The 27,313-nt window shown below is 43.9% G+C and overlaps 1 protein-coding gene across 2 annotated transcripts in view; it reads right to left on the bottom strand.

The window, feature by feature from the left end:
• The window catches only part of RALGPS2 (Ral GEF with PH domain and SH3 binding motif 2), a 120,996-nt gene that overhangs the window by 69,489 nt on the left and 24,194 nt on the right, over positions 1 to 27,313 (bottom strand). For both annotated transcript variants that reach the window (XM_053663704.1, XM_053663705.1), the window contains exons 2-6: positions 22,037 to 22,182; positions 17,088 to 17,192; positions 15,666 to 15,716; positions 5,976 to 6,059; positions 154 to 243 (exon numbers count right to left, since the gene is read on the bottom strand). In XM_053663704.1, coding sequence (XP_053519679.1) covers positions 154 to 243; positions 5,976 to 6,059; positions 15,666 to 15,716; positions 17,088 to 17,192; positions 22,037 to 22,093 — 387 coding nt within the window. In that variant the 5' untranslated portion in view covers positions 22,094 to 22,182. The remainder of the gene's footprint in view (positions 1 to 153; positions 244 to 5,975; positions 6,060 to 15,665; positions 15,717 to 17,087; positions 17,193 to 22,036; positions 22,183 to 27,313) is intronic.

The raw sequence follows: 27,313 nt of genomic DNA, 5'->3' as shown, positions 1-27,313 counted from the left end.
GAAAAGGGACAGAAAACAAGCATTAGTTTAAAAACTATAATCAATGGGTCTTACTTTCTAGCATTAGAAGATAGTAAATAAGTATCACAGGCAAATATTCACAAAGACTGCTGAGTGGTTGAACTCAAAAACCAAACCACAGGTTTTTCTTACCTTAGCAGTTTTAATATAGTGGCTCAAAACTTCGGCTCTAATTTTTAATGTCTGAGCGTGAAGAATCTCTCTGACAACCCAAAAGCTTACCTGCAAATAAAAATAAAAAATAATTGAATGGCAAGATTCTGCACTCACTTGGGCCAAATTAGCGACAAGAGCTACTTGAAGAACGAACGCCCTGCATCTGTATGAAAACAACACTTTCTTGTTCCTTGGGTTCACCACCAGGACACAAGCAACCTCCAAATGTTGCACACATGCCATATCTACAGACACACATAGATGTGTGTGCGTGTGTACACACAACATAAAAACATCACGACTAACTTTAATTGGTAAAAGCTTTTCCGAGGAACTAAGAGGATGCAATGAAGCCAGGGTGATGCATCATGACACTTCGGCAGAACCGGGTGAGTTCTAGGAGCAGACCCTGGAGAACATGCTACTTACGGCAGTGCCATGCCGCCATTTGTTTACACCAGCAGAATCCTGAGAGTGAAAAATCCCACATATGGTGTTCTTGGTATGAATGAAATGAAATTAAACATTGTAAAGGAAAACAAATGCGAGTCACTCTAAATTTAGGATTGTATTTTAAAAATTACGCTTTCTAGTTCAATGAAACCGCACTCATGACTTCTCTTAAAGAACATTAAAAAATCAGAAGGTGAACTAGATCTGTAACATGACTACATGTTCGATGCTGGTGAAGACAATTTGCTTAACACATGTAACATGTTAATTCATGTGCAATGAAAATACGATCAGGACACTAACTGCTGCTCAAATTTATACAAATCTAAAACAGGGTGTAGTTAGAAATCTTAACGCAAAAGATAATGCCACTAACTCAGATCTCTTCACTATTTTTTGTGAGAAGTGTCAGATTTTACTTGCAATTTTCATCAGTAAATGTCAAAATGTATATATTTTACAAATGCATAGGTGAAAGTAAAATGCATGTATTTCAGGAAGCCACCTTCATACCTGTTACTATATTTAAGCTATTAATGGCAGTAACTCTCCCTGATTCTCATTAAGGTTACTTCTAAATATATCAAAATGTTAATTTTGGATATTTTAATAACAACCTTGGCAATCATCTGTGAATGCAATCTCAACTGCTTGGTCATTAACTTAATTAAATTTAATGTCAGACAAATACTATAGTGATTTTAAAACATGACCACAGCCGTGGCTGGTGTAGTTCAGTGGATAGAGCGCTGGCCTGTGAACCAAAAGGTCACCAGTTCAATTCCCAGTCAGGGCACATGCCTGGGTTGCAGGCCAGGTCTCCAGGCGGGGGTGTGCTAGAGGCATGGCACATTGATATTTCTCTCCCTTTCTTTCTCTCTCCCTTCCCCTCTGTTAAAATAGATAAATAAAATCCTTAAAAGAAAAGACAAAACATGACTACAAATTCCTCTCCTTGAAAGCTGGGGTGGGGGCTGCCTCTCACTGACGGCGCACAGGCTCCCAACTGCCTCCACGAGTGAGGATTAAAGAGCTTGATGCTGACTCCCAGGACCAGGGCCCGCCGGGACGTCCCCTCTGGTCCCTAGGCTCCCGTGTATGAAGCCCAACGACACTCAGACCCCCATGCTGGACAGGCTGAGTGTGGGTGCTCCCCACCGACAGTCCTGGCTAAAGCCAGCCCGGCTAAGAACACTGGCTCAGAACGACCAGTGCCAAGAGGCTGTTCAGTAAACTTACTGGACTTTAGAGAAAAAACTCTTTAAGGCCACTGAGACAAAAAGAGAAATTTTTTAGGAAAAGAATATTAAATTAGACTTCCGCCAAGATGGAGGCATAGGTGGATGTGCCGTGCCTTCTCACACAACCAAGATTAGAGAAAACTAAATATTAGCAACAGAAAACACAGCCAGAACACGGAAAATTGAACTTTTCGGAAGTCCGTTAACAACAAATTCTTCAGCCTGACTGGTAAGGGGCGAAACCAGCGGCTGGCGGAGCAGGGTTGCACAGGAAAACTCGGTCAGACGGACTCAGGCCTGCGGAATCCAGGCGCAGGGTCCGACCTAGTGAGCGACCGAGCGAGCAACCAGGCGAGCGACCGCGGGGGAGACAGCGGGGCAGCGGGGCTGCGTGTTGACTGAGGTCGTGCATTTGTGCGCGGGTGGACAGGTGAGGGAGTGGGCGGTTGGACCTGGCCGGCAGGTCCCCACGGCAAGCGGCAGTGGAGGGCGCCGCCATTTCCCTGCTCTGACCACGCCCCCACATACAGCGTCACAACCCAGCGACCTGGGAATCCAAGGCGCCGCTTCTCACACTTAAAGGGCCAGAACAGACCAAGAATGGCGCAGAAGGATCTCAGAGCCCCAGAGCCATAGATCTAAGTGATGAAGAAATAGCAAAACTCACAGACGCACAGTTTAAAACATTGGTGATCAGGATCCTCACAGAACTGGTTGATTATACTGACAAATTAGACAAATATATGAAGGCAAAACTAATTGAAATGAATGGAATTGCATAGGAAACCAATAGCAATGAAAAGGAAACTGGGACTCAAATCAATGGAGTGGACCAGAAGAAAGCAAATAATGGCCAAACAGAAAAGAGTCAAGAAGCAAGAATTCAAAGAAATGAGGAGAGTCTTAGGAACCTCCAGGACATCTTTAAACGCTCCAACATCCGAATTATAGGGGTACCAGAAGGGGGAAAGGCACAGCCACAACTGGAACACTTATTTGAACAAATAATAAAGGAGAATTTCCCCAAGCTGGCAAAGGAAATAGACTCCAGGAAATCCAGGAAGCTCAGAGAGTCCCAAAGAAGTTGGACCCAAGAAGGAACACACCAAGGCACATCATAATTACATTAGCCAAAATTAAAATGAAGGAGAGAATCCTAGAAGCAGCAAGAGCTAAGGGGACAATCACCTATAAAGGAGTCCCCATCAGACTGTCAGCGGATTTCTCAAAAGAGACCTTACAGGCAAGAAGAAGCTGGAAAGAAGTATTCCAAGTCATGAAATCTAAAGACCTACATCCAAGATTGCTCTATTCAGCAAAACTTTCATTTAGAATGGAAGGACAGATAAAGTGCTTCTCAGATAAGATCAAATTCAAGGAGTTCATCATCACCAAGCCCTTATTATATGAAATGTTAAAGGGACTTATCTAAGAAAAAGAAGTTAAAGAAACATGAACAGTGAAAGGACAACAAACTCACAGTTATTAACAACCACACCTAAAACGAAAGCAAACTAAAAGGACAGCTAGATCAGGAGTGGAAACATAGAAATGAAGATCTCAAGGAGGGTTAGCAACAGGGGAGTGGGAGGAGGAGAAGGGGGGGAGAAGGTACAGAAAATAAGTAGCATAGACAGTAGATAGAAAATAGATGGGGGGGCAAGAATAGTAGGGGAAATATAGAATCTAAAGGACTTGAGACACATGGTCATAAACTAAAGGGGGTGGGGGGGGGGTGGGGGGGTAAATAGAACAACTGTAACAGCATAATCAATAAAAAAATTTAAAAAAAGAAAATTAAATTATCATCAGATTTTTCAACAGCAACGCTGCTCTGTCAGAAAAAAAAAACTGAGTACACATCAAACATAATTTTAAAAAAGAAAATTTTATACAGAAAACAGGCACACTTGTCCATATGTAAGAGCTCAGGAACCATCGATCCAATGAGTCCTTCCTATGAGAATGGGCTTCAGAAAACCAAAATGGCTGCAGAAATATCAACCAGAGGATGGTTGTATTAAATATACACTTATTCATATAGCCAAGAGTAAATAAGGGTTAAAAGAGAGTGAGCGCATTATACAACGTCTATATGCTCAGATAATATCTAGCACAATTATAAAAAACAGAACACCTGCAGAGCATGTATTTGTTTACAGTAGTATTACTGGTATTAGCAGTATTATTCTGAGACTGCTAAGCAGGAGGAAGCAAGCAAGCGAATTACAGGATACTGCATCGTGCCCTGTGTTCCCATGGAAACTCTCTGAACTACCTTTCCATCTGTGCAAAGTCTAAACTGAAGGCAGAGACTGTCAGACTGGATTTGAAAAAGGAAGACTCGACTATGTCCTGGCTATGAGAGATTCCTTTTTTAAAATTAAGATGCAGATGGGGTCCCTCTAAAAGACTCTAATTTGCTACTTCAGATGTCCTGTGACCTTCAGGAGATTAAACAGAGTAATGGGATAACTAAGTAATGAAGCTTATGCAGGGTCAGTTGTGACCTGGAATAGGGACAGGAGCTTTCCTACCCTGTGACACATTTGACTCGACAACTTCTGGCTTACGTAAGAATAATCTAAGTGCTTAAAATCTATAGTCAAATGTGTGGGTATTGTAACATAATGTACTTATGGCAAGGAGAAAACTTTTATCGTGATGACAAATTCTAACCGTTGCAAAAAAAATTTTTTAAAACAAATGCTACAGGGCTTAAATATGGAATTCAGTAGGAAGATATGCTTGCCTTAAGCCCCTATTAATGATTCAATTTTAAAAACTTGAACCAAGATTTTGGTGAGCCAAGGAACCTAAGAAACTACTGGCTGTAAACATATAGAAATACTGGGCTAAAGACAACAAACTGTTCTGCTAAAGAAACGTAACAAACTGTTCTGCTAAAGAAACGTATGTCTAACTTGAAAGGAAAATGAAGGATTTCCCTAAAGGCCAAAAACAAAGAAGGAAATAAAGGCAAAACAGTAGCTAAAAGATTTCCTTTCAGTGACAGGGGCTTAGAATTTAATGCTCCACCAGACACGCAACACAAGGTCTCCCGGCTGGGCCCTGCCCTGCCCCCTCTATTAGTGGCTAAGGGATCTCGGGAGGGTTCGTCAATGCAACTCACCTACTGCCGGAGGGAGGAGCCAAACGAGGCTTTCATAAGAACGCCTAACCTGCCCTTAGTTGGATTTCGAGTTTAAATGTTCACTACAGGGAAGCACAGATGTTCCGGCACCAGAACATGTACCATAAAGGACAGCCCTACCTCCGTGACGGCCCTTGGCACAAGCAAAGCAAACAAAAGCCTCTTGGAAGGGACAGGCCCCCAACAGAGGCAGCAGCGAAATGCCCACAGATGAGGCTTAAACGGACCGAGGTCTCCACCCCAAGTCACAAAACGCTCAAGGCAACAAACCACTGTGAACAAGGATCAGCAGAAATAACCCATCTAGTGCCCCAAGGACTACGGAGAACAAAGGAAATTATAAAATACAATGTTGGAAATGATTTAAGTAATTAAATCAAACGGCACTAGTGTAAAAGCACGGACTTAAAACATGGAACATTTCTGAGGAGAATTAATGAACTAAAATACAGACCTGAGAAAATCACACAAGGAACAAAATGAACAAATGAACGGAAATCATAGAACGAGCAAATGGAAAGCATGTAACGCAGGAGAGGTTAAGACCAGTGGGGAGGAAGGGGAAGTTCTAACAATTTCCAACACGAATTACAGAAGGGAAAAAAGGGAATATGTAGACAGTATTTGAAGAGAGCCTGAAAATGCTCCAGAACTGGTTTCTTTATGAAAAATTACATATTGAGGGATTATATGGCAGAAACTAAACACCAACGTTTTATAAGCAACTGCCCTGGCTGGCGTGGCTCGGCAGACTGAGTGCCCTGTGACCCGAAAGGTCGCCAGTTCCACTCCCGGTCAGGGCACACGCCTGGGTTTAGTGACAAAGGTCCCTCCCTGGCTGGGGGCGTGCAAGAGGCAACCGATCGATGTTTCTCTTGCACATGGATGTTTCTCTCCCTCTCGCCCTGAAAAGAAATAAAGCCTTTGAAAAATGTACATGAGCAACTCACGTGATTAAATCTCCTTGTGAAGGCAACTGCATTCGGCGCCGAACTGTGCTTCTCCTTCTTATTCCATCCACAACTTGAAAGCTCCTGGAAAAGTAAGTTGAAAATTAAATGTATTCAAGAAACAGCCAGATTTTCTTGTCATATTAAGGGTTTCAAAACACTGATGAGAGCTGTATCCCTTCCTAGAACCGTTGTATCCAACAGGGATTTATCTGACATTCAGCCACTTGGTTAAGTCACATAAGCAAATTTTGCTGGCTGGAAAGACGAGGGCAAAGTCACCTGTCTGGGAGGACACAGGTGACCCAACTGCGGCTCCAGGGCAAACCGACAGACCTTTCTCCGAAGAGATCTGAATCCCAAGAGGAAAGACCCCCAGATCCTGAGGGTTGAGGGCCCCACAGCCCGAAGTGAAGCGGCTGTGAAGCCCCATTCAGACACTCAGAGCCACCAGGAGCTTTGCCGCACCTCGGCCTCAGGGCTGACAGCCCACGACCCGCAAAGAGTTACTAAAGCAACCTCTGAGCAAGGGGCTCCTGACCCCCCACAGGGCCTGTCAACAGAATTCAAGGGGCTTCCGGGGACTTGCATGTGAGACAAATAAAATTTGCATTTGGCACCAACCAGTACCTGAAATTACATTCCTTTTCATTATAAATGTAGGCTATAGATTCCGGAAGAATTAGCAGTATGTGTGACTTTGTCACCAATAAAAATCGCATATTTTCACATCACATCACAAGATAAATTGAAAACATCTATACTCATCATTACTTTAAAATATTCTTTCACCTCTAGATCTTATTATATTAGTAAAAACACCCCTATTGTTACGTAATAGTTTAAAATAAAAACCCTGCTGTTCCGTTGACCACCAGAAAGAGACAGAATCTATAGGAAGAAAAAAAGAACTTGGGAAGCTGAGTTAGGGTGGAGAACCAAAGACAGGTGAGAAAAGACAAAGACGAAGCCGTAATTATTACTCTCAGACAGATGATGATAAATGTTGTTCCCAGGAGGGGAAACTGGGAGATTATAAAACGATACATCCAGAGGAAAAAAGCAGAGCTTCTGGACATGAAAAATAAATTTAAGAAATATACAGAAGAATTATGAGATACAGGTGATAAAAATATTTTAAATAAGCTAAAAGTAGGAATAAAAATGTTAATTATATGAATCCATAAGGGTAAAAATCTGAATAATAAAAAAATTTTAAGAGATGACAGAGAAGCCCTGGCTGGTATAGCTCAGTGGATTGAGCACAGGCCTGAGAATCAACGGATCGCAGTTTGATTCCCAGTCAGGGCACATGCCTGGGTTGCAGGCCAGTTCCCGGCAGGGGACCCACGAGAGGCAACCATACATTGATATTTCTCTCCCTCTCTCCTTCTCTTCCCCTCTAAAGACAAATAAAATCTTTTAAAAAGCACAAACCGTAAAAGAAAAAATTGATAACTTAGAAAAACCCCAAAACATATCACACATAGAAAACCAGGAATCAGGAGGTATTGACTATCTCTGCAGCAACATCAGAAGTTCAAAGACCACTGAAATGACGCCTTCAAATGCCTAGAATTCTAAGTCCAACCAAAATGCCCATTCAGTCTGAAAAGCATGCTGCAGACAATTTCAGACATTAAAGTCTCAGAAAATTCTCCTTCTATGCACCTGTTGCCAGAGAGCTAGCAGAATGTGTTCCACCAAAACAAACAAGCAAGTTAAGAAAAAGGAAGTGATGGGATCTGGGAGGCTGGATGCCAACACGGAAAGGAAGTCTCTGGAATTCCCACCTTAGCAGCATAGGGAGACCCTTGGCCACGGCAGTGAGCGGACAGTAAGTAAGAACGCCAGTCCAGACGGCAAGGACCGAGAGGACGGCAATTTTAAAAGACTTGAGTCTGAAAGACAGGATATTGAGTGGACACACACATTTGCAACACACTGGCAGAAAAATGAGACAAGAACAGTACCGAGGAAGCTAACATAATTATTAGCTAAGAAAAACAAAACATAAGTAACCATGGTGCAAGTGTAAAGAATATCTGAGCCAGGAGTAACTTGTTCTTTACAGTTGAGCCATGGCTACTTATTCACATCAAAATCGTGACTTAACTGTTTGGGGAAAAGAGGAAGAAGTGAGTTGTATAATGTGAGGGGAAGAGAATATACGAGAGTGACAACATCTTCTATAGCACAGGGACGATGAATCACATCCAAAGTTGGAAAAAAATCATAAATAATGGGCATTTAGAATGTCACTGGAAAACTGGACATAAATCCCACAGAGCAGTAGCTAAGAGGCTTGGGTGGGAGTGCGGGGCGTGGGTGCTGCTCTGGGGTCTTCTCCTGCGGGAATGTCCGACTTAGACATGACGCATGCGTATCCTCAGGGAAATTTAAAAATAAGTGGGACTAACAACAAGGAGTGGACCAGGAAGACTGAGGAAATAGTGGAAGTTGGATTGACACTTCCAAGTTTAGAATTACTGAAGGAAAAAGTAAAATGACAGAAGCAACTCTACAGCAAAAAAGAGAAACAACTGCTCGGTACTCAGCCTAGATGTGTGCTCACTTCCCACTATCTCTTGGTACAGCCAGAAAATAGTTAGTGGTAGACATGACATTAACATAAAATGACATGACATGATGACTATATTAAAAAACACCAATCTGCTAGAATGCATTTTCATTCTTCCTAAAAATCAAGGCATATTTACATAATTATATGAAATGCCATATTTTAGGACAAGATTCTTCAATTAAATCCATAAACACTAAATTTATTTTTAAGTATACAGTTTCCAAAGTTACATTAACGCCATAATTAAAGTGCCTCTACCAAACTGCTGTTAAATTGATCGAACCATTCAATGCAGCCATTTGACGTGGAGTTCAAACTCAATTACGGAGCTTTACACATAAAAGATGGATTTCATTTTCCTGCTGTAAGGCTACATTAGAAATAATGAATATCCTTGTACCTTTTCCGACAGTTCTGATCATCTTCCGCAAGTGAAATCACTAGGTCAAAAGACTGCGAACTTTTTCAAGGCCTTGAAAGCTAACTGCCTGCCCCAAACCCTGAGCTATTTATATTACCACTACATGAGAGTCTTATCAAAACTGGGTGTTTTTAATTCCTCTCTTATGTGTTAGTACTTTCATTTCTCTAACTGCAATAGTAATTATGTTGGTTAAATATATTCATTAAATAGAGAGGAAATGGGGAATGGAGGGGCCGTGAATCACCTATAAACCCACGGCCTAAAGAAGCCCTATGCAAACAACTTCCCAGTGACTTCTATAAGAGACTCTGGGAGCCTGGTTTTGGTTTGTTTCTTTAAAGTAGCCAATACACCGACCTTTTGGTGTGATTTAATCTACTGACTCTGTGCTTAAAAAGCCCCCCATCCCAAGAACAGCTGTCTGAACAGTGGCACTGGAAATAGTGGTTCAGCCCGATTTCCAGACATGGAGGGGGAGCTCTCCGTGGCGATGGGAGAGTTCTGCATCCCGACTGAGGTGGGGGTGAGACATATCATACCTACACATGCGGTAAACTGTCACAGAGCTACACAGACATGCACCGAACTAGACTGCTATAAGGTGTAACTCTTCCAGGGGTGTGCAACCTTTTGGCGTCTCTGTGCCACACATTAAATACACTGTGACATGTAATCACAGAAAAGCCTCACGATGTTTTAAGGACATTTAAGATTTTGTGTTGGGCTGCAGTCATGGCCGCCCTGAACTGCACGTGGCCCCGGGGCCACGGGCTGGACACCCCTGCGAGTCTTGGAAAAACTGGGCAAAGGGTAAATGGGACTTCTACGCATTATTTTTTCCCTATGAATCTACAATGATCTCAAAATTAAAAAAAGTTAAACAACAACAAAAACACATTTAATGGACTATGACGCTGAAATTGCACGGGACCCCGGGAACTGCCCTCACCCCCACTCCCTTCCCAAATCCCAACACGCACGGAATCTGGTCCTGCCTCACCTCCACCCAATAGCCACTACATTTCTCTGTGAGAACAAATATTTGCTTTTTCTTTTGTCTCACACTCTAAGATCGTCCACCAAGTGACGTGAGAACACAGTCTAAGAAGTAAGTTCCACCAGCGCCGCCTGGTACCCTGGCCGAGAGCTATTCTGTACTAGAACATCCCCCAGGGACACCAAAAAGTTGAAGTCACCTTAATGAGCCAAAGGATGGTTTTTAAGGGCCTGATGGAGGAACAGGACTGATCTGAGGTGAGTACACTATATGAATAAGCCTGCGTTTTAGCAAAGGTTCAGCGAAACACAGCAGCCTGATGCCTCTTAAAATTTCTTCCAACGGAACTAACTTAGGATTATTAAATCAGGCAGTGAAGACAACTCCTCTAACAGTAACTCAGGTGTTAGAAAGGCAATTTCTTAGCGATCGTCAAAAGTGCAATGGAAAGAATACTCACGGCCTCACTGCGAGCAACGCAACGGCTCTGCCCAACCTCCGGCTGCACTTGCTTAGGGAGCTTGCGGGAAGGCACACAGCACACCGGGGCCAGGACCACCTACCTACCCTGCGAAAGGGTTACTGAGCTTCACGGGAGCCGCAGCTTCTCTAATGTCCTGTGGGCTCGTTCTGTAAAGTCAAATTCTTGATCTAACTTTCATCTTGCAGGCTTCAACTCCTAAAAGGACTGCTCTAAGGGTGGTGGTGGAGGGACACCTATAGACAGAAAAGGCCAAGATAGAGCGGCACGTAGACAGAGGTGGAGGAAGAACAGAAAGAACGATGTGTACAAGGCTGCGGGGTGGGGGGTGGGGAGTGGCTCCTCCCGAGAGGGTATCGGCTGCCTAGACTTTCCTGCTCTGAAGTGGGAAGCTTTCAAGGGATACAGCAGATCCAGCAGCATCCAGCCTACATGGCCATTTAGAAGGATGTTTCAGGCACAGATGAAATTCTATGATTCCTGTATTTTTAATCGACGGAATAAGCTTTGAAAACAGCTTCCTTCCTCAAACTATGTAACGCCAATGTAATATGTTAGATCAAAAATACCACTTCTCTTTTCTAACGCACTCACATTCTCTCCTTCCCCCTCCTCCTGTTACCTTAAAGCTGCCTCTACCGAAAGATCAGACATAAAGTCAGGAGTTACAAATATACACTGGCCCTCCAGGTCAACAACTGTCTTCTGTACCTTCTCCAGTTCTAACCCAAGCCTGACCTTACCATGTATCAAAGGAGTTCATGGTGATGAAGAGCAATGATGTGAAATGACAGAACAGCAGCAAGCAGAACAATCAGTTTATTCCAGTCTGCAAGAAAAGCTTCATGACATCTAGGTGTCTTTTGCTTTGTTTAAACTATCGATGCTCATGAACTGTTTACATCTCAGTTCTGATGCCAATGATACTCTCCACTGCACAAGATGCTCCTGATGTCAGAATGTTGGACGTTACCGAGATCACAGTCTCTCTGCGTACACGAGAAAGTTTGCAGAGAGAAAGCTCGTTCCTCATCCTGTTGGAAATATCTCTATGGAAAGGTTTTCCAAATGGTCCTCAGCCTCCAGTGCACCTGTGCACACGGGAGGGCCTCCTCGGTCCTTTGTTCCAATGTCTGTCCGCTGACATAATCTGTATGACTTACTGCATCGACTGCTAGGACAAATGAAGCACGGACTTTCTTCTTGGAACAGAATGCAAGGCAGAGCCCGTGACTCTGTAAACACTCCAGAACCTCCCAGGAGAGGCACAGGGACACAATGGAACGACTAATGGACCGCTTCCTGCTGACGTAAGACTCACAGTAGGGCCACAGAACTGCTACTGCAGAGGAAGCCTGACTGCAAGCAGGCATCTAGTCCAGGGTGAGTGACCTAACAATGAAAGAGACCCCGCTGTTGTAACACGCGCGGCAATGCCGTCAGAAGAAACGCAAGCTTTTTGCAGCATCAGAGAGGTCATGATTGACAAAAAACCCCCAAAACCTGTGCATGTGGTAAACATGCAAAAGCCTTTTCAGAACAGAGAAATTGCTTTGCCCTGACAGAAGGACTCACCCTGGAGGGAAGCCCTCTAAATGTGTGAGAGCTTCCAGCCAGAAAACCGCCCTTCGAGCTCAGGAGAGAAACCCAGCTGGGGGACCTGCACATGAGAAACGAGGGGACACCCGAACAGGAGCTGAGCTCCGACTACACACAGAAAACACACTGAAGACTAATGAGTGCACAGAACCATGCAGCTAAACTTTTGCCCTCGAAGAATTCATACAAGGGAAGAAACTGAAAAATGTTCTGAATTGCGGCAGGAAAAAAAAAACCACCCGTCCTGTTTCCACAGAAAGCCTATTATTTCATAAAAGTCCCGCTCCTGGTCTGGGAACTGGGTTTTTGCAGGACGATCCCAAACACGACACACGAGGGGAGACGACATGCCTGCGGGGCAGGGTGCACAGCGCACACAGAGCCCAGACGCCACTCGCCGAACTCAGACACCACCGCACAGGCACCGATGGAGCCGCCAGAGACACGCCGGCCAATGAGCGGACAAGAGTTTCTGTCCTCCTGCCCATTCCTGGGAAGGGTGACAGACCACCCACCACCCATGGCCCCTCCTCCTTCAGATTCCTGCAGTTTTATCAAAATAATACTGACACTGATAATGATAATAGTAATAACCATATTTAGTACTGAGAACCACACCTAGCTGCAGCTCTTACTCTGACGTCGCCCCTGAAAATTACTTCCAGAATTTCTCACAAACCTCGAAGACACTAAAGATCAAGTAGTCCAAAGTCCCCTCCTTCGCAGACCTAAGAGTAAAAGGCCAAAGATCTGACACAGATTGTCTCGGTGGCACAAGGCATAAACAGCAAAGCTGAAACAAAAATGTAAGTCTTCTGGCTCTTTGCTTTTAAGTTTTGCTACTAAAAATATCTTTTGGAGTAAATTCCAAAATAAGTAAAATTAATTTTGGTTTTTTTTGAGTATCCATTCAGAGAGCTGTGAATGTTAAGACACTGATTTAAAAAGAAAGAAGTAAGAGGCAGCAAAATATTTGGCAATTGGCCCCCAAACTGGTTTAAACGAAAGACAAAAGAGTGAGCAACGCCATGGAGGGAAGAGCGGGAAGGACACACACATTCACAGCGCTTGAGTGTCAATGACGAAACCACTGATCTTCTTCCTTCTTGGACTCACTATCATCAAAGTCTCAGCAATATGTTACTAAGTCTCCTCCCAGCCACTCGGGGACAACCACTTATTGTATTACAGGCACGACTGTCCACAGACGCTTCCAAAGCTGGCCATCGGCTTGGGCCAGCGGGCGAGTGGAGGTTCTTTGGGTTTCTGCAGCAGCAGCAGGGAGGGGAGCGGTGGGGCGTGTTCCCAGGGAGCGAGACCGGCTGGAGTGCAGGTGACCCGCTGAGCCGGCCCGATGACAAACGGACACTGAGGGATGCTCCTACTTCCTGAGAGGTGAGTGGCAGCCTTGTAAAAACACTGTGCTCTTTCAATAAACATCCTTCTGAGTTTACAGTGAAGGAGAAGGGGGACCAGGTTGTTTAGGAGGTAAAATCCACTGGCGATGCGGGCGATCGGGACAAAGAGGATAAAGGGCGAAGGGGAAAGAATGACTTGGAGGCTTCTGATTGGCACCAAAAACGAGCAGATGGGGCAGACCAGGCAGACAGGGAACCACAGAAAATAATACCAAACCCAACGTTTTTCTATGTAATTATATTCTTACTAAGGATTTCTTAAAGTTATCGGTGAACTTTCCTTTCATATTAAGTTCTTTTCATCGGTACACGGTTTTCCATTCTTCCCTACCATGAAACAAAAAACTAAAAAGCCTAGTATCAAAATCCGTTCCGTTGTTCTCTTTCGATCTGCGGCGATGAGCAGTGTGATGAAGGCACGCCAGGGCTGGCGTTCTGCATGATTCGGATCTGCTCTGAAGGGCTGATTTGGTGAGGCCAGGATTTGTCAATGACTAAGGACGGTGCCTATGTAATTAAAAATGATTTTTCACATTTGAGGTAAGGCAGAAAGTTGCTACAGTGAAATAAGAGGTTTGGAATTTTTCTTTTTTTTCCCTTTCCATGAGCAATTCTGAAATAGATGTGTACACAAACTCACACACACAGCTTTTTTAAGGTTTTTTTTTTTTTTGTAATATAGAGAGACTTGAACCTCGGTATAGTGGACAAAAACATGAAGAAAGATTTACTAGATTCAGTGATAACCACTCTTTTCACAATGTTTCGTGAAATTTTAATAAAAAATTCCTACATTAAAAAAAATTCCTTCATACTTTCACGAAGCTAATATTCTAACTACATACTGAGGAAGACCATTTATGCTCATAAATCAGACTGATTTGTTAAGACTGGCTGGCATCATAAACAATCAAGAGTTCTGACACAATACACTGGGGAAAATAACTGGAAGATGCTCGTGCTGTACGACTCAGTACTCAGTGTACCCGAGAGCGTGTGTCCGCGTGAACGCCGGGCACGAGGAGCGCGTTCACGAAGGCAGCGAACAGGATGCAGGCACACAGAAAATGTAGGCCCGTGACAGCACACACCGCCGAGGGGTCTGTGTGCCTGTGGGAGATACACTGGGTGTGCCTGGGTGTGCGGGAACCACGCAGACGCTCCCTGGGTGGGAGGAGGGGAGGGGAGGGGGCAGGTGAGTGAGGGAGAAGGCAGAGCGGCCATAACAGCGCTGGGTAGGCAGGTACATAAGGGTTCGTCTGGCTCTTTACATCTTATAGTCAGTCCTGCACGACAGACCAGAAAACCTTTTTCCGCCAGACGACAAGTCCTGTGCATGTTGCCAGATGTAAAGTAACCTTGATGACATGAGTCATGGTTTTCAAGGCGGCAAACCACCTCGCCCTCACCCGACCCCTCGCCTCCTGCCCTGCGCCTGCCGTAAACTCGCCTCAGCTCCCTGGCCTCAGCCCTGGGCTTCCCAGCCCAGCCCCGAAATCCTTCCCTTGTGTGAGCACTGACAGTGCCTTAGTGGGGGCAGATGCAAATAAACGTCTCTCTCCTTCTTCAAAACCCCCCCAAAATGCCTTCCTTGATGCTCTTTTCTTCAAAATGTCAACACAAAGTCATAAAAGAAAGGTATGAGGAAAAAGATGACTGGACTCAGTGGTGAGACCCAATATCTTATTCCCACTCTCCAGGTGAAGAGCCTCAAAACCTTGGGTAAATCACTCAGCCTTCCGAAGTTGACTTCCCCCTTCATTAAAGTGATGAAGCCAAATCAACCAAAATGACTCACACAGACCTCCCTATGACTCAGTGGTATACGCAGGCCACGTGAGTTTCCGAGGCCTGAATGATGCACGAACAAGTGAGCCTGGCCTACAGTAGCTCAACTGGTCAGGGTGTCACCCAAATGCACCAGCTGTGGTTCGCTCCCCAGTCAGAGCACATACAAGAATCAACCAATGAAGGCATCAGTAACTGATCAGTCAACAAATCATGTTTTCTCTCTCTCTCTCTCTAAAATACACACACACGTATATACACACACAGACAAGTCACATCAAGAGCTTTAAACATTTAAAATTTAGGAAGTATAATTTCATAATTCTAAAACTCCTTAATTTGGAATACTATAATTGCCTACTTTGCATATTTAAAAGAGAAGTTTATAACACTACTCACATCTGGTTGAATGGCTTTAAATACTGGGACATCCATTAGCGTTATCTGACCCTGAAATAAGAAGTAAAAAAAAATGACAATTTCTTCTTTGGAATTCCATGATATGACATGGATTCTAAATTAGAATGATATGCCACACTAAAACAGATCGAACAATCAAATCTTTACCAGAAAAACCTCAACCTATAAGGGCTAAAGAAAACGAAAATTTAGCCTGTGTACCGCTAACTGTAAATATTTCTTTTTTAATTGAATGTACTGAGGTGACATTGGTTAGTAAAATTATATTGGTTTCAGGTATACAATTCTGTAACACATCTTCTGTACATTGTACTGTGTGGTCAACATCCCAAGTCAAGTCTCCTTCCAGCACCATTTATTCTCCCTTTACTGTCTTATACCTACCTGACCTCCAACTATACGTGTTTCTAATGATCTCACACACCTATTCATACTTTCTTGTGAAATAAATGCAGTGAAGTTAGAAAATAAAAAATAATTTTCAAAATCTGAGCATGGTTTTATGTGGCATCAAACCACAACCAAAAATCAGCCCCGCTGGGTCACGGAGCAGTGAGCGAGTGTCGGGGGCCTGACCCAACGGCTGCACCGACCACGGTCATCATCATGTGCGGTGACCAAACACAGGTCGCTCCCGGGTTGCAAAAGTGGTTCAATGTGCCCCGACTGGTGGGGCTCAGGGGGTCAGACACAGTCCCACAAACCGAAAGGTCGCTGGTTCAATTCCCAGCCAGGGCACGTGCCTGGGTTTCGGGCCAGGTCCCCCGCTGGGGGTGTGTGAGAAGCAACCGATGTTTCTCCTGCAGATGGACGCTTCTCTCCCTCCCTTTCTCTCTCCCTTCCCCACTCTCTAAAAATAAAGAAGTAACATCTTTTTAAAAAAGAGTGGTTCAATATCAGGAAATCAATATATCCTGATATTGATTAGGATAGTTACCAGAGAAAGAGAACATAAACACTCATGGCAGTTAAGGAAAAAAAGGTTTTCCAGGTAACTTTCATGATATTGCAATAATGCCTTCAACTTTCACTTTTCAATTTTTTAATTTATAAAAAAAGTAAAAATACTTCTAACATGTCAATCCAGCACTGTTGGCTTGGGCAGTGGTACAGGGAGGGTCTTCGAAAGCAACGACCCGTGAGGGTAAATACTACTTACCGAGCTGAGAGTGAAATTCACAGAGCTGCTCTAAAAATGCCTACAGCTCTTCTCCCTTCCCCAGTGTATCCCTCTGCTTGCTCCATCACTGGGCTACTCTCCCTATTAATTCCCACACCCAGCTCCCTCCCTCCCTCCCTCCCTTTTTACCATCTCCTCTGCTGTTCCTACCAATTCTAACCATAGCACCATATGTAAATTATGTGCAAAAAAAAAAGGGAGAAAGGAGGGGGGAGGCTTACCGCATATTCTTCCGGTGTAACCTTAAGAACATCAAACACCACGGCATCAAAGCTTTTCTTCAACTCAGAACCCTTGTCACTTAATGATTCGGAACTGCTACTTTTCTGTTAAATTAGAAGAAAATGCAGCCATTTTAATACTGTCTCAAGTCAACATCACAAAAACGAGACTGACGTTAAAAACTGAGGAAACTGAGCCCTGGCTGGTGTGGCTCAGTGGATTGAGCGCGGGCCTGCGAACCAAAGGGTCACGGGTTCGATTCCTAGTCAGGGCACATGCCTGGGTTGCAGACCAGGTCCCCAGTGCAGGGCATGTGAGAGGCAACCACACAATGATGTTCCTCTCCCTCTCTTTCTTTCTTTCTCCCTTCCCCTCTCTAAAAAATAAAATCTTTAGAGGAAAAAAAAAAAAGCTGAGGAAATTGAGTGCAGTGGGTTAACAGACGCTGTAGGCAAGCTGGGCGGGACGGGTAGCTCACAGGAACAGCATCAGGCAACTTGAGGGTCAGGCAACTTGAACTCTAACCCCAGCTTTGGATTTCTAGATTCCTTAGTGAGTCATTTTCCTGTCTGCCAGCTTCCTCATCCTGACAATCCTACCATTTCCTATAGAAATGAAAGATTTTAACAAGTTCGGTGACTTTCAAATAGGGTAAAAGGTAGTTAGGAGAGAAGGATAATTTTTAAACTCATTTTTACTAAAAAAAATTCAGAACCCCATTAATTGAATAACCCCACCTCATTTTTGAAGTGAATGTCTCTCTATGATGGTATAATTGATACCGTCCCTCCTGTTTGATTACAAATTGTTTCCTGCTTTTAAGCTTGAATTTGCTGTTGCTTCATGTAGAACCAAAAGAGGTGGCTTTTGGCTCTGAAAACCTCATTTCTGTTCAATTTCCACTTCTCTGTGTCACAAGATAAAAATGTATTCTGCATCATCCGGCTGAAAAAAGAGCATCGTCACTGGAATATTTAGAAAAAACTTTCCTAATGGTGGCAGGAAATCAGGCCACAGTTAACGACACAAAGAACTGACCGAAGTTTCAATAACGAAGATACAGTATATGTCAACCTCTCAGCTGTTTTTACACATCACTTCTGAGCACCTGTCACTATGCCTCATTTTTACCTTCCCCCTCCCTTTGAGGAGCAGCTAAGTTACAAAGGAAGGGATCCATCATCAACTTTGGAAAGTTCTTAACCACTATTAGGTCAACGTTTTCTTCTGCTCCTCTCTCTCCGTCTGGTAGTCCCATTCCACATGCGCCACGCCTTCTGTTGCTGTCCCACAGTTCTCAGATATTATTTCGTTCCGTTTTTCATTCCGTTTTCTCTTTGCATTGTACTTTGGGAAGTTCTCGCCAGCACATCTTCAGGCTCACTGATTCTTTCCTCGACTCTGCACTGCCTGTCATCGCACGCTGTCCGTTTTCCCACGAGAGCCCCCAGCATCGTTAGCCTTGGTGAACCCCCGGTCTGATCATTCCCCAGTCTCTGCCGTACCTGAGTCTGGTTCTGTTGCTGGCTCTGTCTCTTCTGACTGTTTTTTCTTTCCTTTAGCCTGCACTACAGTTTATCAAAGGCCAGACACAATGTATTGAGTAACAGGAAGGTGAAAAGGCCCACGGTGCACGGCCTACGTTTATTTCAGCGGCAGTTATGCTGTTTACTCTTTGTCGTTGGAGGAGGTGCCCGAGTGTCCTGTTTCCCCTAGTGTCCTGGTTCCTCTCCAACCCACTGTCTCTGGGTTTCTCTAGAAACTCCTCCTCCGTGGGCACCTGTGCCTGGCCGTTCTCTCAGCCCCGCTCCCTGATTCCACAGCAGCCCCGCGGATCTGGTGGACGTGGCGGTACGGTATGAGGTGAGAAGCCTTCCTCAGCCTACATCAGGCCCTTCACCGAGCCTTTGCCCTTGACCTGTGACCTTCTCAGTGCCCCTTCTCCCCTTACAAAGTAGACAGGGAGGCTAGAGCGCTTGGCGGTGGGTATTTCTCTTGCCCCAGGTAGGCTAGGCTCTGACAGTTTCCCTTGAGCTCACCGAAAACAGAATGCACCGGGCACACTTCAAAACTATTACGTCCCCTGGGCATCCTTCATAGTGGTTGCCTTCCCCTCCCCTTGCTGGAAGCAGGAGGGGTTTTTCTCTGATCTTCACTGTGAGAACCTGGTGGTGGTCCCAGAGGTAAAACTCACGAGAGTAGGGGCGGGAGCCCAAGACTGGGCCCCCCAGGGGTCTTTAATAGCCCACACGCCACCTCCAGCAGTTGGTCAACTGTGAACTCAGTTGTCCCGCTCCTTCCTCGCTCCAGCGACTTCTGCGCTCACAAACGGTGAACCTCTGTGTCCGCCCCTCTCCCTAGTTTTTCGGGCATCGTTGTCAGGTTGCGCTGTGACATCAGTTCTCTGATGGAGCTAAAAAGAGCTCCTGCTTTTCAGTGTGTTCGGTTTTCTCATGTTGTGAGGACAGGGGTGAGGAATTCCAAGCTCTTTCCGTGTCTGAGAAGAAATCCAAAGTCCCACAAGTGGATTTCCTACCTATTGTTTTATTTCTTGTGTTTAATCTCCACAACTGTGACAAGCTTACAGTATGTCAACAATATTATTTTATGTCCTAAGACTAATACAAAACTTTATTCATGTTTTTTTTATTTTTTATTGATTATGCTGTTACAGTTGTTCTATTCCCCCCTTCATTCCCCTCCACCCTACCCCCCGTCCCCGCCATTACCCCCCCTTTAGTTTATGACCATTGTCTCAAGTTCTTTAGATTCTGTATTTCCCATACTATTCTTGCCCCCCCATCTATTTTCTATCTACTGTCTATGCTACTTATTTTCTGTACCTTCTCCCCCCTCCTCCTCCCACTCCCCTGTTGCTCACCCTCCATGTGATCTTCATTTCTATGTTTCCACTCCTGATCTAGCTGTCCTTTTCGTTTGCTTTTTGTTTTAGGTGTGGTTGTTAAACTGTGAGTTTGCTGTCCTTTCACTGTTCATATTTTTTATCTTCTTTACCTTAGGTAAGTCCCTTTAACATTTCATATAAGGGCTTGGTGATGATGAACTCCTTGAGTTTGGTCTTATCTGAGAAGCACTTTATCTGTCCTTCCATTCTAAATGAAAGTTTTGCTGGATAGAGCAGTCTTGGTTGTAGGTATTCATAATGTTAAGCGTTCAAACAGACATCAGTTTCCAGCAACTGCCCAAATAACTAATTACATTCTGTCGGTAATAACCGATAATTAAACATACCTTGGTAATTCTCTCCAAGTTTTTAACTCATTCAAGACACGGCAGCAAATCACAATGGTAATTTTACTGCTCATGAAAATGAGTAATCACTTTCCCTTCGTCCTTACAATTCTGAGTGACGTGCTTTCCATCTGCTTCTGCAGTACCATAAACAGGTGGGTAACGATAAGGAACTAACGAGTACTTCCACTAAGAGCAGAGGTGGTAATTCTCTACTCAACACAAGGCGTCATACACACTTCTCCGTCTGAAACAAAGTTCACTGCACCCTCCCGGGGTCAGGGCCTCCAGGCACAGGTCAGAAGCCAGGCGCTGCGACGGCAGAAGTCAATCGCCAGGAAAAACCCGAGGCTCATGTCACTCTTTCCCTTCTGGGCACCTCAACAAATTTTTTTATGTCAGTGGAATGACCGAAGTTAGTTAACAAATAATTGTGTACTGCTTCCTGTAATACTAGACAAATGTTTCAGGGTATGTAGTTACAGACTTTGAAGGACAGACCAAGTGTATTTTCTGTGCAGTAAGAAGCAGAGGTGACGGGATGGAGCGTCCAGGATTACGTCACAGACGGCAGGTGGCTTGTGGTGTGCAGGCCGACGCTCCCAGGTCGCGGAGAGAGAACGACAGTGTGGGCAAAGGGGCAGCGAGGGAATGAGAAACCTGAAGATTTGAACTTAGCTCGGGGAGGGGGGTGCTGTTAACGCAAGTCATGAGAGGGGCTGGACTGTTTTCCTTCCACGCTGCGCAGCAGGAACTTGACTTTGTTCACTGTAAGTCAAGTGCCTGGTCCATCAGAAACATTCGTGAGGGAAGCCGAAGCCAGAGACAGAGATAACGATACGGAAATCATCTGCACCAGAAAAACAGTCGAAGGCACGGACTTAAGACTAATTTCAGTGACAGCAAGGCCCAAGTAACTGGCCAGAGCAAAATGGAGTTGAAGTTATTAAAGACATTAGAGGCCAAGGTGTTAAACGGGCCATCATTCTCAAGTTACATAATATAGAAAAATAAAGGAAAAAACACAGACGCTTGATGCTAAAAGTTACTACAGAAAGCAGGCAAGTACCCTAGGTTTATAGACCAAACAAACAGGAAAAAAGGAGAGGCAAAAATGAAAGAGAAAAGAGAGGCGAGGCTCAGGTTCTGCCTCCGCCGTTGGGGGGCAGCCAGTTCCTGCTCCTGCCCAGTGTCCTCTGTTCTCTTCCTTCCCGTGGGTTTGGAACCAAGGGGTCTAGACAGCACCCAAACTCACATAATTCCAAATAAAAGAATCCTTCTTTGCTTCAATTTTACTACTGCCCTCAAGGTTTATATACAGTAAATATACGCATAAAAGAAATTCTAAGTGTCCTTGAAAACTAAACCCAAGAAAGGATTTTAAGGAATCATTACCTGTCAAGCATCTTAAGTGGATAGAGATTAGCTGTTGCTAAGATGCTCAGGGAACATGTGAACGGTACAATTAAAACAGTTTTTTAAAAAACTAAAAATGCATAGTCCTTTTTCAAGGACTACGCTACTGGGGTCAGGACCTCCAGGCACAGGTCAGAAGCCAGGCGCTGTGACGGCAGAAGTCAATGGCCAGGAGACTCCATGGAAAGTCAAACCTGATTTAAACCTGTGACCAACCATCACACGTGACAAGTCAGAGCGTCAGGAGGAAACCGCACCACGGAACCCGCCCACGGCTCACCTCGGAAGCGGTAGCCGCGGTGTTGGCACTGCCGGCCTGCCCGTCGGTCAGGTCCATCTTCCCGCACCATCGGCCCGGCGCTAGGCCGCCAGCTCGGACGACGGACTGCCTGCTTCACGTCCACGCCCACAAATACATCATTGTGCCTGTAAAAACACGCAGGAAATTTTAAATGGGTGTTTAGTTTTTATGGGACATTTAAGGAAACCAATCCACGCCTGTCACTATGTCAAGAAACAGGGTTTTTTTCCAACTATACTGAAGTCTTTCTTTTTTTAAAAAAGATTTTATTTTTAGAGAGAGGGGGAGGGAGGGAGAAAGAGAAAGGAGAAACTTCAATGTGTGGTTGCCTCTCATGTGCCCCCTACTGGGGACCTGGCCCGCAACCCAGGCATGTGCCCTGACTGGGAATTGAACCAGCGACCCTTTGGTTCAGGGGCCAGCACTCAATCCACTGAGCCACAGCAGCCAGGGCGTATTACTTCACAGAGCTGCGATGAGAAAAAATGATTTAATATCTGCAAAGCACCTAAAACAGGGTCGACGCATGGTAAGTGTGCTATTAGGATGATGCATATTTCGTTTACTACCTACTTCATCCACACAAAGCTTGAAATCCATGGAGTCTACAATTAAAGAAGACAGAAACCTTAGAAATACACGTTGGTGGGCGTGGCCACAACCCTAACCGCAGACTGTGACTGACACCGGCCCCGCCCCGCCCCGCCCCCCAGACGCATCAGAGCTTGTGGTTTAAAGTCGCTCTGACGACAGCAGGCGGCAGGCACGTCTCCCGTCCATCTTCATTTCTTCAGCTCTATCCTCGGCAGCAGCTCAGAGCAAAACACTCTGCTGGGTTTTTTTTTTTTTATTGAAAAAAATGTATTAGAAATGATGGTCTCTAAAACCATTTAAACTTCATTTAGAAAAATCAATGTGAAAATGACTAGACATAGGAATACTTCGACTGCCTCCAATCCCCAGTATTTCATTTGATAAGCTTCACTATCCCAACAACACTATGAAGACCAATTTATAGTTACACTGCTACATCAGGTGAGCTTGAAAATCCAAATCCTCTCTGAAGGCAACACTCGGTTTGCACTGAAATGTTTTTAAATAATTTCATTTCATTCTACATTCTATGCATATATGGATATAAATTCCTAAATCAAGAGTGCCCCCTAGTGTTAAGAAAAATACTTTAGTTAAATTGTTGAAGGAAATGTATCCATCTACCTTCTATATCAAATACATAAACTGTATTATTATTATTTACTGAAAAAGAGGTCATACAGGTCAGGATTAAACATTAATACATTTGTAAACTACAACAGTAAAGATTCAAGTTTCCTCAACCTACTTTTAATCAAAATGTCAAAGTCATATTAAAATCAATTATGTTTTTAGTAAAAAAAATAAATAAAAAGTATCGCAGAGCATACCTTAGAAAAATCCTACTCATAACTACTGGGTCGGCCAAAAAGTCTGTCTAGTCTTTTCCATAAAATAAAACACATTTTTTCATTTTCACCAATAACTTTATTGATTTGGATACTGTACGTCAGCTGCCTCCCATGGGGCAAAATGCCGATCATTCTCAACTCATGTCTCGATCTGATTTGCTGTCAACTTCACTGGCCCACCCGCCTGTGAAACTTCAGCAGGAAACCTCCAGCACGAAACTTTACAAACCGCTTTTGACATGCTCCATTGATCAAAGCACCTTCTCCAGGCACCGCACAAATCTTGTTTTTGCATTTCATTGTTTTTATCTTTCTTGTAATGATAAAGCATAACAGTGACAGCGTTGCATATTTTCTTCCATCTTCAATATTAAAATGGCTACACAAAAACTTGCCAGGTTCGATAAGTTTTTTTTAATACACACTGATGTGACAGCTGTTGCAATGCAATCTAACAAAATTGTTTCGAATGAAGTTAAACTACAGCCACAGAGCCTTACAGAAAAAAAAAAACCAAACCAAGTTTTCATCCAGCCCAGCATTCACAAGGGCACCATGTCCACGGTATTTTCTACTGTTTAAAAGACAGCAAAGCCTCTTGTGACACCATCGAAACACTGTAAATCCTAAAAGACTGTTCACTTTTTTTGTTTATGCTTCCAGACCTTTCGGTGCTTTGCAGACAGAAGAGTTCAAATTAAATGATACAATCACACGCTTTACTGTTCTGTACTTTCCTAGGGCCACGAATGGCACACGCATGCGCGGCCACCGACATCGCAACAGCGCTTTTCTTGATTACATTCCTCTTTTCTTTCTCACTCTCTTCTGAAACTTCTGAAGATGGTTAATCTGACTGACTTTAGGGTTTAAGTCCCAATATAGGCACGCACATTACTTCTTTTCAAGTAATACACTTTCTAATAGGAAATCTGAAGTGTGTAGATAGAGTTCCTTGCTTCAGGCCACAGAACTAGTGACCACGCTGTAGACACTTAGCCTCCCAACTCCCCACCTTCCCAATGTCTTCCCACCAAGAAACCCACGCTTTTTAACTATGTGAACAAGGGAGTTAAAAGCTAAAGTGACAGTTTCTCGCTAATTAATCTGATCTCATTTCAGAGCACCAGTTACATATTCTTTTACAAAATAATTTATGCTACCATCATTGGAAATATGATGCCAGGCAGAACAGTTCTGCAAAACACTCTAGAATAAGCAGCAATAAGGAAAGTGGTAGTGAAACTCAACTAATTAGTGCAATTTCTCTGGAAACATTAAGACCATACAGGATTGATATGTCTCATACACTTTGGCTTAAAATTTTCAGTCCTGGAATTCATCTTATCAAAACTGGAAAAAAAGAAAAAATTATATTGATAAAGCTACTTAATTGGACATTATTTATAATAGTATGAACCAGAAGCACCTTTAATGCCTTTCTACATAATCGCATTAAAAATCCAAGTGGACAATTACAAAGAAAGAGGAAAAGAGAACTGACAGGTTCGACAGAAACGAAAACTTCTTGTTATATTCTCACAAGTTTCGTGGGGGAAAAAGCAATGGGGTGAGATGAAAACACTGGAATTGCAATTCAGTGTGTACAGAGAAGTTATTACAGAGCTTGCTTGCCTTAAAAATTTTATTTTTACATCAACATTAACGATACGTTTCCTACTGAATGGCCTCTATGTCGTATCAGCAAGGCAGGCTCTCGTCTGCACGCTAATAGCTACACCTGCACGGCCTCCTCACTGTTGCTCATCTGAGAAAACTGGAGGTCACCCCCACACTCCCTAGTACTGTGTTTCCAAAAGTTCCAGCCATCCCTGATCTTGTCTGCAACATAACTGATATTGAGCTCGTCTGAGAAAAGTTTAATAAAAAACTGTGATTGCCTCTTAAAAACCACTTCTGGTAGAGTATTAATAAGCAAGACCGTGGTTCCTCTTTGCCACTCTGGAAAACTGCAAGTCGGCACAAAGGAGAGAGAAAGGGGTTTTCACGGCCAGGGACATGGAGCTCCGGGGGGGGGGGGGGGGAGGAGGGCTCCGGAGGGCAGGCCGCTGGTCTCCTGCCATGGCTGGTGCTAACTCTGCTCCTGTCAAATTTCCACGTCTGTATGTTTGCACTGATTTGTTTATGGATCGCTCCTTAATAAACTCTTGCGTCCCTCAATGTTAAAGACACCTATGTATAACAAGACACAAGAGAAGAAGCACTACTTTTCACTCAGGCACATAAACTCAATACCTGACCTCAAATTAACAATATTGGTTTAATAATTATCTGCTGAGAGAATGAATGACCAAGCAAAGCAGTCATTACACGAATGCCCGATTAACAACAAATGTATAGAGGGAACGGCAATCAAATCATCAATACACACAACACTACACACACCCACTGCAATGAGGATTTGTTTCCAGCAACATGGCTGACAAAACGATGTAAAAATCTTTGTTCTACGGAAGAAATTCAGAAATGGGACCTTGAATCTTGATACCAGTAGGACAGAAAAGACAACCAAGAGAAGAGAATGGAATTGAGACCCATACACAATCCTCCCCACCCCACCCACCACACCCCTACCTAGAATAATGCCGAGAGATTGACAGTTACCCCACTGGCGATAACAGTCTATTTTTTTTTAAATGTATACTGTGCACTGGCACAGGAAGGTAAGGAAGCATCTGTGTTGGCTTGGGCTTAACACGGAGGAGGGAGTCTGCAAATCTGTCTACACAGTGAAAACGTGTAATCCTAGACATGCTTCAGCACAGACCCAGAATCTGAATTTACACGACCAGCATGGCCAAGACCCTCAAGACAAGGAATTCACATTAAATATGCTGGTGAGCCAGGGGGGCCCCCAAAGCCCAAGGCAGGTGAAGGGAACAACAGCTTGGGGGGAGGAACCCAGGCCACGTGGGACTCCCACAGATAAAGCCCCACTGGCAGGATCAAAATAGAAATTGACCAACTCTGTAAACAAACAACCCACTAGAGTGAGAGCAGGAAACACAGCGGTTACTGGCACTGCCACCTGAGAACTTTGGGTGAGAAATGATCAGACCTGAGGCTGTCAAACAGGAAAGATGAAAACCAGCAGCCTTAAAAGACGAAACTGAAGACACGACAAGATGTTGTGAAAAAGTGAGACAGCAGTTCAGAAGAGAACCAAATCCGAAAATTTTTAAAAAGAAAAGAATATAAAGTCGTTGGAGAATTAAGCATCAGATTAAACACACCTCAAGAGAGAGTTTGTGAAGAATAGAAAAATGTAATTATGCAACTATGTATAGTTCTGTACAAAGAATGGCATGAAAAAATGAGAAGAGAGAGTAAGGGAAATGAAAACAAATAGTAAAATGTAACACAGCCCGAGACCAGTTCCAGAGGAAGCTCGGCAACAAAAGGCCCTCTTCAAAGAGACAAAGGCCGACGAGTTTCCAGAACACAAGATGTCCATCTCCATGTTGAGGAATCACAAGCCTTGGGCAGGATAAATAAAGAGTCGTATTCTACGTACATCACTTTGTTTAAAAATCAAGTGGGATAAGGCCCCGTACTCACACAGGAACAAAGTCAAATAAACAGAAAGCTTCTCAACAGGACGCTACAGACACAGAAGAAAATGAAGTATCTTCAAAGTGCCCAGAGAATTCCATACCCAGCTAAATTCTCACTGGAGAGAAGGTAAAATAAAGACATTTTTAGACAAAGAAAGAACTGACCACAAAATTAGTCCTCAGGGATACAGAGTGGGAAGGGAGGGAGGAAAGGGGGAGAGGTGAACAGAAAACCG

This window comes from Artibeus jamaicensis, unplaced genomic scaffold (genome assembly GCF_021234435.1).
Source record: "Artibeus jamaicensis isolate MK-2021 breed Jamaican fruit bat unplaced genomic scaffold, CSHL_Jam_final contig_327, whole genome shotgun sequence".
Lineage (NCBI taxonomy): Eukaryota > Metazoa > Chordata > Mammalia > Chiroptera > Phyllostomidae > Artibeus > Artibeus jamaicensis.
Note: the sequence above shows the minus strand (reverse complement) of the source record. Positions and strands in the feature narration are given on the sequence as shown.